The sequence below is a fragment of the Heterodontus francisci genome, chromosome 18, assembly GCF_036365525.1.
Source record: "Heterodontus francisci isolate sHetFra1 chromosome 18, sHetFra1.hap1, whole genome shotgun sequence".
In the NCBI taxonomy this organism is placed as follows: Eukaryota; Metazoa; Chordata; class Chondrichthyes; order Heterodontiformes; family Heterodontidae; genus Heterodontus; species Heterodontus francisci.
Window position 1 is genome coordinate 77,051,409 of NC_090388.1, and position 16,972 is coordinate 77,068,380.

At 43.2% G+C, this 16,972-nt stretch overlaps 1 protein-coding gene across 1 annotated transcript in view; it reads right to left on the reverse strand.

Moving 5' to 3' along the window:
* Positions 1–16,706, reverse strand: part of LOC137379362 (uncharacterized) — a 96,318-nt gene extending 79,612 nt beyond the window's left edge. The window contains exons 1-7 of the mRNA XM_068050067.1: positions 16,535–16,706; positions 16,297–16,430; positions 14,751–14,772; positions 12,551–12,673; positions 10,947–11,069; positions 6,239–6,364; positions 4,281–4,406 (exon numbers count right to left, since the gene is read on the reverse strand). Coding sequence (XP_067906168.1) covers positions 4,281–4,406; positions 6,239–6,364; positions 10,947–11,069; positions 12,551–12,673; positions 14,751–14,772; positions 16,297–16,430; positions 16,535–16,706 — 826 coding nt within the window. The remainder of the gene's footprint in view (positions 1–4,280; positions 4,407–6,238; positions 6,365–10,946; positions 11,070–12,550; positions 12,674–14,750; positions 14,773–16,296; positions 16,431–16,534) is intronic.
* Between the last annotated feature and the right edge of the window lie 266 nt (positions 16,707–16,972).

Below are 16,972 nucleotides of genomic sequence, written 5' to 3' on the forward strand. Positions count from 1 at the left end.
CCCCTCATCTGAGGACAGGTAGGAAATGAAAGGAGCTCCTCGCTCCCTCCTCACCGAACTTCCTCAGTCACAAAACTTCACTTTAGCACTCTAATGCAACCCAAGTCAGCACTCCAATGCAAACAAGGTCAGCACTGTAAGATGGCCCACTTTTATACTGACTGACTCTAGCCTGTGAAAACTGCTTTAAATCAATTCTCTAATTAACAAGGTGCAGCTGCAAGCAGAGCCTGAGTGAACTCTGTTTAAAGCTGGTCTAAAACTCACCTTCTCCAACCCAAACTGCAACTGTTAAGTTAATCTGCTAAATAAAAGACAGACTAGACTTAAGGTAAAATTAACCCTTAATTACCCTCAGTCACAAAACTTCCACTTTAGCACTCTAATGCAACCCAAGTCAGCACTCCAGTGCAAACAACTTTTTGAAAGAACTGACTTTTAAAAGAACTTTAAAAGAGCGTTCCACTCTCTGTGACTGTGTGAGAGTCAGCGGCTGTCACCTGTGAAACTGACAGCGCAGTAGTTTAAAAGCCGGACTGACAAAGGGATATTTGACATCTTCACTCACGGTGAGGATGAGGAACGGCCCGGGTACAGTTTACAACCGTGGGTCGGATGGAAACGTTTGGCACTATATCATATTCCCACGTGGCTATTTGTGCTTGTAGCTCATGAACCTTATTCACCTCGCTTTGCATGTTTACATACATGCATTCTAAACCTGTCTCTGTATTTCTCTTAATCCGCTCCTTTCTAATATGGTACTACTTTTTTCTCTAGTACTATCCAACTCTGTCACTCCTTTATGCACCTTATTTATCTTTTTCAACTTCTACATGCTGGTGCCCATGCCACTGCCAATTTATTTTATACCCTCCCAAACCACACGAGTGAACTTCTCTGTGAGGACATTGGTCCCAGTGCTGTTGAGGTGCAAACCGTCCCTTATGAATAGGCCCCTCTTTCCCCAGAGTTGTTCCCAATATCCCAAGAATCTGAAGCCCTTCCTCCTGCACCATGCCTCAAGCCACGCATTGATCTTCACTACTTTCCTATTTCTACTCTCGCTAGTGTGTGGCACTGGGAGTAATCCAAGAAATTACTACCGGCGAGCTCCTATTTTTAACTTCCTCTTAACCTCAATACCTTCTCTATCTATGACATGAGTGAACCAATTGGGTTTTTACAACAATCCAACAGCTTCTTTGTCACTTTAACTGATAATGGGCTGGATTTTAAGGAGCCCCCAACATCGGCTGCCATGGTGGGATTGGGGGGGGCCTGAAGATGGCCCCAGATGAGGCCTGCCACGGACCTCGACACCGACAGGGCCTGGCCCGATCCTCCCATTCGGCGACAGCAGCACAGTCACGCTACACGAATAAAGGAGATTAATAGGAACATAGGAAGAAAGCAACAGGAGTAGGCCATTCAGCCCCTCGAGCCTGTCCCGCCACTCAATTAGATCTTGGCCGATCCGCGGCCTAACTCCATATACCTGCCTTTGGCCCATATCCCTTAATATCTTTGCTTAACAAAAATCTATCTATCTCAGATTTAAAATTAACAACTGTTCTAGCTTCAACTGCTGTTTGTGGGAGAGAGTTCCAAACCTCTACCACCCTTTACATGAAGAAGTGCTTCCTAACATCTCTCCTGAACGGTCTGGTCCTAATTTTTAGACTATGCCCCTAGTTTTAGAATCTCCAACCAGTGGAAATAGTTTATCTTTATTTAGCCTGTCTTTTCCTGTTAATATCTTGAAGACTTCGATTAGATCACCCCTTAACCTTCTAAATTCTAGCGAAAACAGGCCTAATTTGTGTCATCTCCCCTCGTAACTTAACCCCTGTAGTCCAGGTATCATTCTTGTAAGTCTACGTTGCACTCCCTCCAAGGCCAATATATCCTTCCTAAGGTGTGGTGCCCAGAACTGCTCACAGTACTCCAAGTGGGGTCTAACCAGGGTTTTGTACAGCTGCAGCATAATCTCTGTGTCTTTATACTCCAATCCTCTAGATATAAAGGCGAGCATTCCATTAGCCTTTTTGATTATTTTCTGCACTTGCTCTATGCACCTGAACCCCCAGTCTCTTTGGACATCCACTGTACTTAACCTCTTCCCATTTAGAAAATACCCTGCTCTATCCTTTTTTGGTCCAAAATGGATAACCTCACACTTGCCCGCATTGAAATCCATCTGCCACAGTTTTGCCCACTCACCTAGTCTGTCAATATCTCTTTGCAATTTTATGCTGTCATCTAGACTGTCTACAATGCCACCTAACTTTGTATCATCAGCAAATTTGGATATATGACTTACTATGCCATCATCCAAGTCGTTAATGAATAATGTGAATAATTGAGGCCCCAACACAGATCCCTGCGGGACACCACTAGTCACATCCTGCCAATCGGAGTACTTACCCATTATCCCCACTCTCTGTCGCCTACCACTCAACCAACTTCCTAACCATGACAATAATTTGCCCTCAACTCCATGGGCTTCTACCTTAGTTAACAGTCTCTTATGTGGGACTTTATCGTTTGACCCATTAACAGATCTACCCAGTTTACCGTGGACAGTCTCTGTCTCATCCCGGTAAAGTCAGCCTTACCCAAGTCTAAAATTCTAGTAGCTGGTTCGTGCTTTTCACTTTCAAATGCTACCTTCAATTCGATCACGTTGTGATCACTATTTGATAAATGTTCACGCATAGTTAGGCTACTAATTAAATTTGGCTCATTACTCATAACTAAATCTAATATTGCCTGTCCCCTTGTTGCATTGAGGACTTATTGCTGTGGGAAACTATCCCGGACACATTCCAGAAATTCACTATCTTTCTGTCAGGTGCTAACCTGTCTCTCCCAATCTATGTGTAAGTTAAAATCCCCCATTAATACTACTCTGCCTTGTTACACACTTGCCTAATTTGTGCATTTATACAATCTAACACCTCAAAACTGCTACCAGAGGGTCTATACACAACACCTATTACAGTTTTAGATCCTTTTCTGTTCCTCAATTCCACCCATAAGGTCTCCACTGGATGCTTTCCCCTCATTATATCCTCCCTCACCAATGAGGTGATATTATTTCTAATCACTAAGGCTACTCCACCCCCTCTGCCATTTTCCCTGTCCCTCCTGTAAACTTTACAACCAGGTATATTCAGTTCCCAGTCCCAACCATCTCTGCAGCCATGTCTCCGCAATAGCCACCACATCATAATCTTCCATTTGAATTTGCGCCTGCAGTTCATCTAGTTTATTCCTTACACTCCGTGCATTTGTATATAGAACTCTTATTTGGGCTATACCTCCTAACCTGTCCCTCAGCCCTGATGCTTTATTCGCCTGTTTATTATTTCTCTCTTCTGAGAAATATACTTATCATTAATCTCGATGTCCCACTGCAATCTTCAGCCCGACGGCTGGCACACCCGCCTTTGGATCCCCGTCTGGGAAAACGAGGCGCAACAGGGAGGAGGTAAGTTTCTCAGTGCAGGGCGGGGGGGGGGGGGGGCGAGGGGAAACAGGGTCAAGTTAACATCCTGGGTATAGGGGATGGTGAGAAGGATTGGAGTTTAAAGTTTATGCAGTTTGGGGAAGGAGGGGGTCAGATGCTAAAGGTAAACGTTTTTGAGGGGGAAAGGGCGGATAATTAATTTAATTTTTATGGGGTTGGGGTGGGAGAGGGGCAAAAGAGATGTATTTATTTAATTTCATTAAATGTTTCTTTAAATATTTAAATATACCGGTAGGGTTAATAGCCCTTTAAAAATGGCGTCAGCGTGGAATCACGGTGGCTCTTTGACATGCGCATTTTTTTCACCCGCCACTGATTTCGGCAGCCGGCTTATAAAATTCAGCCCAATGTTTCTTTATTTCCAGATTCTTAATTTTTTTTTAAACGGAAGTAAAATATACAAACTTCCATGGTAGGCTTTGAACTCTCATTCTCTGGTTTAACTAATCCTATAACAAAAGCAACACACCACCCATTGATCCTAATGAACCCGATGATAAACCCATTAGTTTTCAACATCCTTCCCCTCAGTCGGGGTAGATTTCTGTCCTTACTGCCAGGGATTTAAGCATCACCTAGCTGAAGAGCTGTGAAGAAAATCTAGCAAGGGAAAAATAATTGCACAGAACCTGCCCGATTCCCCTTCCTACCAGGCAATAAAGATATAAATCTACCCCAATGCATTTTCAGGTTCTGTGGTTGCTACATCAGTGAGAGGGGAGGTTGAGATCCGTGCTCTGTTACTTACCTTCACAGTGTGTCCCATTCCCTCTGTAATAGGATTTGCACTCACAGCGATAGGAACCATCCGAGTTCAGGCAATGAGCGTTTGGGTCACACCGATTCATTACTGGATTCACACACTCATTGACATCTGAAAGCAGCGTAAAGAATAAACAAAAGTGAATTGGAGGGCGAGTGCAAGAGTTGTGAGAACCTGGTTAACAGTCCCTGGCAAGGATATAACTGGACAAACTTCCCAAACAAAAAATAGATACATCCTTGATCTTCAGCCATGGCTTTGCATAGAATCTATAGCATAGAAACAGGTCATTCGGCCCACTAGATCTAGGTGGGTGTTTGTACTACACACAAGTTCTTCCCACTTGATTTAACCCTGTCAACATACCTTCTACTGCTTTCTCCCTCATTGCTCAGCTTCCTCTTAAAGGCACCAATGCAAATTGCCTCAACTACTCCTTGTGGTAGTGAGTTCCACATTCTTACCACTCTTAGGGTGGTAAAGAAGCTTCTCCTGACTTACTGTATTTATTAGTACTACCTTATATTTATGGCCCCTATTTTTGGACTACCCTACAACAGAAACCCTTCTCTACATTACCCCACTGAACCCCTTTATACTTTTAAAGACCTGTATCAGGTCACTTCTCTGTCTTGTTCCTAGAATAAAAAGCCTTGGACTCTTCAATCTTTCCTCATTAGTCTCCTCTCAGTTCTGGTATCATCCTTCTACAACTTTTTTTGCACTTTCTCCAGTGCTTCTATATCCTTTTTGTAATACTGAGACCAGAACTGTGCATCATACTCCAAGTGGTCTAACCAAGGTTCTAAATAAGTTTAACATAACTGCTCTGCTTTGGAACTCTATCTTTATAGAAATGAACCCAAGTATTTTGTTTATACTTTAATGGCTTTGAGTAATCATGTAACTAGATTTTGCCAATGTTTCTCCCCATAATTCCTGAAGATTTTGCTCCTTAAGAAACATCAGATTGTATTCATCTAGCATCTTAATGTGTCTCTCAGAACAGTGTGCGATGCAGTGTTTAAAATGATTAAGGGATGCAATAGGGTAGATACAGAGAAACCATTTTCTCTTGTCAGGAAATCCAAAACAAAAGGGCATAATTAGAGCTAGGCCATTCAAAAATAAAGTCAAGAAAGACTTTTTCCACACAAAGGGTAGTGGAAATCTGAAAATCTCTCCCCCAGATGGCTGTGGAACGTTTGGAGCTTTCAAGACTGAGATAGATAAGTTTTTGTTAGGTAAGGGTATCAAGGGATTATGGATCAAAGTTGGGTCAATAGAATTTAGATGGATCTGTCATGAAATGTAATGTAATCGAATGGTGGAACAGGCCCAAGGGGCTGAATGGCCTACTCCTGTTCCAAAGAATAATCTGTTCAGTGTTGTTCATTGAAGGAAGAATGTTGTCCAGGATACAAGAAGAACTCCCTGCTCTTTAAGTAACAATCTCGCCTCTGGGTTAGAAGCTCATGGCTTCAAGTTCCAACATCAGAGATTGGAACACATAATGCAGGCTCACACTTCAGTGTAGTCATGAGACAGTGCTGTACTGTCAGAGCTGCCGTCTTTCAAATGAAAGAAAGAATTTGCATGTTTATGAGGCCTTTCATGATCTCAGGACATCCCAAAGCAATTTACAGCTGATTAAGTACTTTTTAAACTGTCATCACTGTTGTAATGTGGGAAGTGCAGCAGCCAATTTGTGCACAAAGTCCTACAAACAGCAATGAAATAGTGTTCGAGTGATATTGTTGAGGGATAGATATCAACCAGGACACCAGTAGAACTCCCCATCACTTCTTTGAACAGTGCTACGGAATGTTATCACCAAACCACAGCTGAGAAACACAATCGGATGCTGTAGAATACAAGTCTTGCTTTATTTTAAAAAAATGTTTGATATGAATGCTTCAGAACTGAAATGTGAAAGGTCAAACCTGTGCAGGTTGTTCTGCTTCCGGGTCTCAAGGTGTATCCTGGGTGGCAGCGACACTGGTAACTGCCCACTATGTTCACACAGAGCTGGGAGCAGCCGCCATTGTTCCATAGACATTCATCTACATCTGAAAAACAAAGGCCTGTCATGTTCAACTTAGCTCGCAAAAAAAGCCGGTTGGATGGTCAATTAAAACAATAAAAGTCACATCTTTCAAAATTCAAACTCTATTGAACAAAGATTGCAGATTCGGTTGTTAACATTTTAAACTTAGCATGTTGGGAGTAGTTTTAATCCAAAAGGCCAGTGGGAAACTATCGGGATCGGGTCACCCACCACTTTTTACATTCTATTGACTTCCACTGAACAGCTGATACAATCAGATCTGCCACCAGCAGTTTAGGCTAAAATTACACCCGATTGTCTCACTGATTTCAAATGCCTCCTTTGAATCTAGGTTAACATTCTCATGTCTTTATTTTGCACCTGTTTTAATTTGCAGTTCATTCCATTGAAGGGAGAGAGCAGAGAGAGTGGGAAGAGAGAGAGAATGAGAGTATTAGAGGGAAGAAGAACAAGAGCTTTAAAGTGAGAGCTCGAAAGGAGCAAGGGAGAGAGATAATTAGACTGTTTAGTGGGGGGAGACCCAAGAGTGCATTATAAAGAGCTAGGTAGAGGGAGAGAGAAGTAGAAACATAAACGCATAAACAAGTGCAGGAGTAGGCCATGTGGCCCTTCGAGCCTGCTCTTCCATTCAACATGACAATGGCTGATCGTCTACCTCAACTCCACCTCCCTATACTATCCCCATCCCTTAATTCCCTTAGTCCCTAATAATCTATTGACCTTTGCCTTGAATATACAACAACTGAGAATTTCAAAGATTCACAACCCCTTGAGTGGAGAAATTTCTCCTCATCTCAGTTCTAAATGGCTGAACACTTTATTCTCAGACTGTGACTCCGTGTACTAGATTCCCCAGCCAGAGGAAACATTTCCCAGCATCTACCCTGTCAAGCCCTTTAAGAATTTTATATATTTCAATTAGATCACCTCTCAATCTTCCAAACTCCAGGGAATTTAACTCTAGTCTACTCATTCTCTCCTCATCCCAGGAACCAGTCTAGTGAATCTTCCAGGCAAGTATGTCCTTCCTTAGATAAGGGGTCCAAAACTGCACACAGTACTTCAGGTGTGGCCTCACAACTGCCCTGTATAATTGTAGTAAGGCTTTTTTACTCTTATACTCCAATCCCTTTGTAACAAAAGCTAATATACCATTTGTCTTCCTAATTGCCTGCTGTACCTACATGCTGGGCTAAATTCTATAAGCTGCAATAAAATGGCAGCCCGCCTGTGCGGGCCGCACGCCAAGAGTCACCGCGATTTCAAGTGTGGCGGCTCATTTAAATAGCCAGGATGGGTCACCCCACTCTGATCACATGGAGGGGGCGGGCTGTCCCCCCCCAGCAATTTTTAAAGGGCTGTTATCCCTACCAGCAGATTTAAATGTTTAAAGAAACATTTAATGGAAATAAATAATTACATCTCTTTTGCCCCTCTCCCATCCCCCAATAACAACTAAATTAGTTGTTTGCCCTTTCCCCCCGCAAAAACACTAACATTTGCCATCTGACCTTTTCTCCCCCAACTCCACAAACTTTAAACTATAACCCTTCCCACCATCCCCTACACCCACGACATTAAATTGACCCTGTTCCCCCACCCCTGGCACTGAGAAACTTACCTCCTCCCCCCTCCCCACCAGTGTTGCACCTCATTTCCCCTGACAGGGATCCAAAGGCCCAGCAGTGCTGGCCGATGGGGTAAAGATCGCACTGGACTTCAGAAGGCGACACGAGAGTAATTGATGCAGGTATTTTAATTTGTTTAAATATTTAAATTGCGGACCCGTTGCTGAGTGTGGGGGGGGGGGGGGGTGGGGGTGCGGGCAGCCACGAGGCCTCGCCACCGCCAGCAATATCGGGCCAGGTCCTGCCACTGTCAAAGTCTGTGGCGACCCTCATCCGGGACCATCGTCAGGCACACCCCACCACGGATCCCGATGTCAAGGGCTGTATAGAATCCAGCCTGCTAATTTTCTGTGATTCATATACAAGGACACCCAGGTCCCTCTGAATGCAAATATTTCCCAGTCTCTCATCATTCAAAAAATATTTTGCTTTATTTTTCCTACCAAAGTGGATATCTTCACACTTCGCCACATTGTATTCCATCTGCCATGTTCTCTCCCACTCACTCAACATGTCTATATCTCTCTGTTGCCTCTTTGTGTCCTCCTCACCGCTTACTTTCCCACCTGACTTTGTATCATCAGCAAACTTGGATACGCTACACTCAAGGGGGAAAAGAGATTGTTAATAAGAGTTAGAAAGTGGAGAGATTTTTCTTCTTGAGTATTGAGTACAAATTGCTTGACCATAAAAACTAGTGTAAGCAGAACCTATGACAGCTTTCAGAAAGGGAAATAAATATGAGATAAAAACATTCAAAAGGTATGGGAAAGGGCAGTTGAATGAGACTATGGAGTGACACTAAGCAGGTAATGTTTTTGAAAGCTGGTGCAGGTTCCATGAGCCAAAGTGTCTCCTTCTGTGCTGTAAAGTTCTGTAACTTCTTCTAATATAAATGTTTCCAAAGAATCAAAAGGGAAGATACAGTATCAGTTTATTTTATTCTTGGTCAAGAGGAACTCACTGCAACAGACACAAATAAAAATCCTCCAAGAAAGATATGGAAATGGAGCGATTTTCCCTGGGAAGATTCAGTATTGTTTACCTGTACAATTCCTTCCATCTCAAGTATATCCAGCCCTACACACACATTGGAAAGAGCCAGGGCTGTTGAAACAGGAGGCCGAGCTGTGACAGTCATGGCTTCCACTTTGACATACCTGGGCAATTTTCCACATTGCTGGGTAGATGCCAGTGTTGTAGCTGTATTGGAACAGGGTCGTGGCTAGGGTCGTGGCTAATTCTGGAGCACAAGTACCCTGTTGTCAGGGCCCGTAGCCTTTGCAGTATCCAGTGCCTTCAGTCGTTTCTTGATATCACGCGGAGTGAATTGAATTGGCTGAAGACCGGCATCTGTGATGCTGGGGTCTTCAGGGACAGGCCAAGTTGGATCATCAACTTGGTACTTCTGGCTGAAGAGTGTTGCAAATGCTTCAGCCATATCTTTTGTACTGATGTGCTGGGCTCCCCCATCATTGAGGATGGGGATAGTTGTGGAGTCACCTCCTCCAGTGAGTTGTTCAATTGTCCACCACTATTCACGAATGGATGTGGCAGGACTGCAGAGGTTGGATCTGATCTGTTGGTTGTGGGATCGCTTATCTCTGTCTATCGTATGCTGTTTCCGCTGTTTGGCATGCAAGTAATCCTGGGTTGTAGCTTCACCAGGTTGACACCTCATTTTGAGGTATGCCTGGTGCTGCTCCTGGCATGCCCTCCTGCACTCTTCATTTAACCAGGATTGATTCCCCAGCTTGATGGTAATGGTAGAGTGGAGGATATGCCGGGCCATAAGGTTACAGATTGTGGTTGAGTCCAATTTTGCTGCTGTTGATGGCTCACAGAGCCTCATGAATGTCCAGTTTTGCATTGCTAGATCTGTTCTAAATCTATCCCATTTAGCACAGTGGTAGTGCCACACAACACGATGGAGGGTATCCTCAATGTGAAGATGGGACTTGGTCTCTACAAGGACTGTGCAGTGGTAACAAGATAAACAATGGTCCAAATACTGACCACTGGGGTCCCCACATCAAACTTCTCTCCAATCAGAATAAAATCTGTTCATCACTACTCTCTGCCTCCTATCCCTAAGCCAATTATGTAATCAAGCCCTCTGAAATGGCCTAGCAAGCTACGCAGTTGTCAAAGGCAATTAGGGATGAGCAACAAATGCTGGCCTTGCCAGCGACATCCACATCTCATGAAAGAATAAAAAAAATCAAGTTACCACCATTCCTTTAACATCATGTGCTTTTATTTTATGAATAAGTCTGTTTTGTGGCACTTTATCAACTGCATTTTGAAAATCCATACATACAACATCTACTGCACTACCTTTATCAATTCTCTCTGTTACTTCATCAAAGAGCTCAATCAGGTTAGACAGACACAATGTGCCTCTAGCAAATCCATGCTGACTGTCCCTTATTAACCCAGGTAGAGCTAACAGGATGGATCAAAAGCTAGCACTGTTGCCTCTGAGTCAGAGAATTATGGGTTGAAACTTCAGCACAAACATCTAGGCTGGCACTCCTGCACTGTACTGAGGGAGTGCTAACTGTTGGAGGTGCCGTCTTTTGGATGAGACGTTACATCAAGTTGCTGCCTGTCCTGTCAGGTGGAAGTAATAATCCCATGGCACTATTTTGAAGAACTTATATCCAGTGCCATTATTTAGCACTCATTTCTTGTCATTAATTCAGATTACCTGGTCATTATCAGATTGCTCTTTGTGGCAACTTGCTGCGCGTAACTTGGCTGGCGAATTTCCCACTTTACAACAGTGACTACACTTCATAAGTACTTCATTGACCCTCAAGTGTTTTGGAACATCCTAATGTCTTGAAAGGCACGATATAAATGAAAGTCTTTTTTTTCTTATCATGCTCTTCTAAGTGAGACAGAAAATTGAAATGGAGTGATTTTCCCCTTGGAAGATTCAGTGTCAATTACCTGTACAAATCCTTCCATCTCCAGTATATCCAGCCCTACACACACATTGGAAAGAGCCAGGGCTGTTGAAACAGGAGGCCGAGCTGTGACAGTCGTGGCTTCCACTTTGACATTCATTCACATCTGAAGTTTAGAAGAAAGGAAGAGTTCATTGGAGGCTTCCCAGCTTGCAAATGCTAAAATGTCTACTGCCACACATCCAGATTTAGGCTCAACCCTTGTAACAGAAACAGATTCATGGATAGTTCATCACACATCAATGCCTAGGATTCACTGGATGTTTCTAGGGATGAAGGAAAAAATTCCAACAATTGAATAACAAACACGTGATAGATTTACTGCCCTGGCAACCTTTTGGCCAGATATTGAACATCTGGCAGTTTGTTTCTTAGCACCAAAGATCCATAAAATCCAACACTACAGTTCCAGATGTGAGGAACCGTTACAACATTTCTTTATTCACAAAGGGATTTCCTTTTTAACAAACATTACATTTCAATGCAGTAACACATGTGACGGTTTGGACATGCTAGACATGTTAACATCGAAAATAAATAATTCACAATTCCTCAGATAATGAAGCAGTCCATGCCTGCATGTAGCAAGACCTAGAGAAATCCAAGTTTGGAATGATAAGTGGCAGCTAATGTTCATGTCATACAAGTGCCAGACAATGATGATCTCCAACAAAAGTCTAACCACTTCCCCTTGATATTCAACGCCATTACTATTTTCAAATCCCTGTTGTCAACAATTTGTGAATTGCCATTGACCAAAAGCTTAACTGGACCAGTCACAACAATACTGTGGCTACAATAGGAGGTTAAATGCTGGATATGCTGCAGAGAGTCACTCACTTCCTGACTCCCGAAAGCCTGTCCACCATCTACAAGGCAGAAGTCAGGAGTGTGATGGAATACTCTCCACTTTTCTGGATAAGTGCAGCTGCAACAGCACTAAAGAAGCTCAGCACAATTCGGGACAGCACTCTGCTTGAGCTGCAGCTCATCACTATCTTAAACATTCAATCCTTTCGCTATCTACAGGATGTATATCAGCAACTTGCTTGTAACATCTTAGACAGCACTTCCCAAACCTGTGACTCCACCTCTGGAATGGCAAGAACGGTAGCTGTATTGGAAAATCGTCACCTGCAAGTTCCCCTGCAAGTCACACACCTTCCTGAGTTGGACGTGGTTGACTATATCGTTATCGACACTGGATCAAAGTCTTGGCACTCTCTATTTAACAATACTGTGAAAACATCATCACCACATGCACAGCAGATATTCAGGAAGAAGGCTCACTACCAACTTCTCAAAGGCAATAGGAATTGGGCAATAAATGCTGGCCTAGCCACTGAATGCCCACATCCCAAAAGTAAATTTTTTAAAAACTAAAGGGATTTCCCCCATGGCCCAGCTGGTTCAGGTAGTGAGTGGTTGAGTCTATCAGACCAGTAACGTCACAGGTCACATCTTTATTCTTAACTGGAGCAAACTGCTAGTTATTTGGGATTCATCAGAATAGAAAAATATACTGATTCCAAGGAATAAATATGTAAATTGAGGGATTGCTACAGTGGAAGATTCAGTATTATTTACCTGTACAAGTCCTTCCATCTCCAGTATAACCAGCCCTACACACACATTGGAAAGAGCCGGGGCTGTTGAAACAGGAGGCCGAGCTGTGACAGTCGTGGCTTCCAGTTTGACATTCATTCACATCTGAAGTTTAGAAGAAAGAAAGAGTTCATTGGAGATGCCCCCACTTTGTGAATCTTAAATGTTCTGCTGCGACACACCCAGATTTAAGCTTGAACCATATGACTCTTATAAAGGATGAATTGACCCTTTCTGTTGTTCAGTGGGTTAAGATCCCACTTGGTGTAGCACTGAGCGTCATGGCCCAGGTAGCACCCTGCTCTGTACTGAGTTACCGAGTTCAGTTAGGGCAGCAGTTGGATTTTAATTCCGGTCTCGGCTCTCCTGAACTGGAAGGGAAAATCATTTTGATCCTGCTTGATGCCATGACTCATAGAGTCATAGAGTCATAGAGACATTTATGGCACAGAAGGAAAACATTTGGCCCATCGGGTCCATGCCAGCTCTCCACGGAACTATCCAGTCAGTCCCACTTCCCCACTCAATCCCCATAGCTCAAGTGACCATCCAACTTCCTTTTGAAGTCATTGATTGTCTCCGCTTCCACCACCCTTGTGAGCAATGAGTTCCAGGTTATTACCACCCGCTGCGTAAAAAAGTTCTTCCTCATATTCCCCCCGCATCTCTTGCCCAAAACCTTCAATCTGTCTCCCCTAGTCCTTGTACCATTAGTTAATGGGAACAGTTTTTCCTTGTCTAACTTATACACACCTGTCATAATCTTGTTTACTTCTATTAAATCTCCCCTCAATTTCCTTTATTTTAAGGAGAACAAACCCAGTTTTTCCAACCTAACCTTGTAACTAAAATCCTCCATCCCTGGAACCATTCTGCTAATTCTCCTCTGCACACTCTCAAGGAGCCTCACAGCCTTCCCGAAGGGTGACCAAAACTGGATGCAATACTCCAGTTGGGACCTAACCAGAGTTTTATAAAGGTTCAGCATAACCTCCCTGCTCTTGTACTCAATGGTTTTATTTATGAAGCCCATGATTCCATATGCTTGACTAGCCAATCTCTCAATATTTCCTGCCATCTTCAAAGGTTGATGCACATGCACCCCCAGGTCCCTTTGTTCCTGCACACTATTTAGAACTGTGCCATTAAGGATATATTGCCAAAATGGATCACCTCACACTGTCAGTATTAAATTCCATCTGCCACCTATCTGCCCATTCTGCTAGCCTATCTATGTCCTATTGCAGGTGGTTCAGATCATCCTCACTGTTTGCCATGCCTCTAAGTTTGGTATCATCAGCAAATTTTGAGATTCTACTCTGTATTCCAATATCCAAGTAATGTATACATAGCCAGAAAAGCAGTGGTCCCAGCACTGACCCTTGGGGAACACCACTGTCAACCATCCTCCAGTCTGAAAAACAACCTTTTACTATGACTCGCTGTTTTCTGTCCTTAAGCCAATTTTTTTATCCAAATGGACACTGACCCTCCTATTCCATGAGCCTGAATTTTGTTAACCAACCTTTTATGTGGTACCTTATCAAACTCTTCCTTAAAATCATATAAACAATATCTATCACATACCCTTCAGCAACCTTCTCTGTTATTTCATCAAAAAATTCAATTAGATTAGTCAAGTATGATCTGCCTTTTACAAATCCATGCTGGCTATCCATAATTAACTTGAACCTCTCCCAAGTGTTTGTTGATTGTTTTCCCTGATTATTCTTTCTAAAACCTTACCCACCACTGATGTTAAACTAACAGGCCTGTAGTTGCTAGGACTGTCCTTACACCCTTTCTTGAATAAGGGTGTCACATTTGCCACTCTCCAATCCTCTGGCACCTCCCCCGTATCCAAGGAAGATTGAAAGATAATGGCAAGCCTTTCTGTTACCTCTATCCCCATGTCCTTTGGCAATTTGGGATGCAGGTTATCTGGACCAGGTGATTTATCTACCCTAAGTATAGCCTTATTTGGTACCTTCCCCGCTCAATTTTTACCTATCCATTTCCTCTACTCTCTCAGCGTCTACTGATATTTTGTCAGTTTCAATTCCCTTAGTGAACACTGATACAATGTACTCATTAAATATATTACACTTGCCCTGCACCTCTAAGAATATATTACCCTCTTTGTCCCTAATGGGCCCAACTCCACCTTTTACTACTCACTTACTATTTACATGCCGGTAGAAGATCTTTGAACACAAGAACAGAAGAAGACAAGAAATAGGAGCAGGAGTAGACCATATGACCCATCGAGCCTGCTCCACCATACAAAATGCTCATGGCTGATCTTAAGATTCAACTTCACTCTCCTGCCTGCTCGCCATATCCCTTGATTCCCTGAGACACTAAAAATCTATCTATCCCAGCCTTAAACGTATTCAACAATGGAGCATCCACAACCCTCTGGGGTAGAGAATTCCAAAAAATTACAATCCTTTGAGTGAAGTAATTTCTCCTAATCTCAGTCTTAAATGATTGGCCCCTTATCCTGAGATTGTGCCCCCATGTTTTAGATTCCCTGACCAGCGGAAATAATCTTTCAGTGTCTACCCTATCCAGCCCCGTTAGAATCTTTTATGCTTCAATGGGATCACCTCTCATTCTTCTAAACTCCAGAGAATACAGGCCCAATTTACTTAGCTTCTCATCATAGGTCAATCCCTTCATCCCAGGGACCAATCCAGTGAAACTTGGCTGTACTGCCTCCAGTGCAAGTCTAACCTTTCTTAAATGCGGAGACCAAAACTGCACACAGTACTCCAGATGTGGTCTCACTAAAACCCTGTACAATTGTAGCAATACTTCCTTATTCCTGTACTCCAATCCCTTTGCAATAAAGGCCAACATACCATTTGCCTTCTTAATTGCTTGCTGTACCTGCATGTTAACTTTCTGCATTCCTTGTACAAGCACACCCAGTCTCTTTGAACATTGAACTTAGGAGTTGCACACCTTTTAAAACAATTCTACTTTTTATTCTTATGGTCAAGGTAAATAACTTCACACTTACCCACATTATACTCCATCTGCCATCTTGTTGCCCACTCACTTAACCTGTCTATATCTCTTTGCAGCCTCTGTGTCCTCCCCACAGCTTACCTTTCCACTTTCCTTTGTATCATCAGCAAACATTACTCTCTGTCTCTTCATCCAAGTCATTAATACAGATTGTAAATAGCTGAGGCCCCAGCACCGATCCTTGCAGCACTCCACTATTTACTGCCTGCCAACTTGAAAATGCCCCGTTTATGCCACTTGTTGCTTCCTGTCTGTTAACCAATCATCTATCCATGCTAATATATTACCCCCAAATCCATGAACCTTTATTTTGCCGATTAATCTTTAATAAGGTGTGGCACCTTATTGAATGCCTTTTGGAAATCCAGGTATACTATACTGGATTATTACCTTTGAGGTTCTGCTATTTAATTTAGTGTCTAGCTCCTCATACTCCCTATGCAGAACCTCTTTCCAAGTCCTATCTATATCTTTAGTACCTATGTGGACCATGACCACTGGGTCCTCCCTCTTCCACTGCAAATTCCTCTCCAGCCCTGAGCAGATGTCCCGAACCCTGGCACTGGGCAGGCAACACAGGACTGTCGCTCTTGGCTGCAGAGAACAGTGTCTATTCCCCTGACTATACTGTCCCCTACTACCTCTACATTCCTTTCAACCCCCCCCCCCCCTCCGACTTGAATGGCTTCCTGTACCAAGATGCCATGGTCAGTCTGCTCATCCACACTACAGCCTTCATTCTTATCCATACAAGCTGCAAGAACCTCACACTCATGGCTCAATTGTAAGGGCTGAGGTTGCTCCACTGCCACCTTCAAGATCCCTGTACCTGCTTGAGTCGCAGTCACACCCTCATGTCCCTGACCACTGACCAAATCAGACAACCCTATTCTATGTGGTGTGACTTGTCCTGGAACAAAGTGTCCAACTAACCTTCCTCCTGCCTGATGCATTGCAATATCTGCAGCTCGACCTCCAGCTTATCTACTCTGAGCCGAATCTTCTCAAGCCGCAGACACTTACTACAGACTTGGTTGCCTTGGATTGCCATGGCATCCAGGAACTTCCACATACTGCAGCCATGACACATCACCTGTTCTGCCATCTTTATTGTTTTAATTAAATTAAACTTATTTTTCCACTCTTCACCGAACTCTCTCACTCACCAAACTCCCTTCTTCACACTGTGTGCACTCAAGCAGCGCTCAAAGACTCCTGCATTTATACTCCTTGAAAAACAATGATGAGCCAGCTTTGTTACTGCTTTGCTAGAGCTCAGAAACCAGCTTAAGCTAGCACCTAATTAACAAGCTACAGCTACTCTCAGAGAGTTTGAATATCCCTGATTAAAACAGAAAAAATTAACTTGCT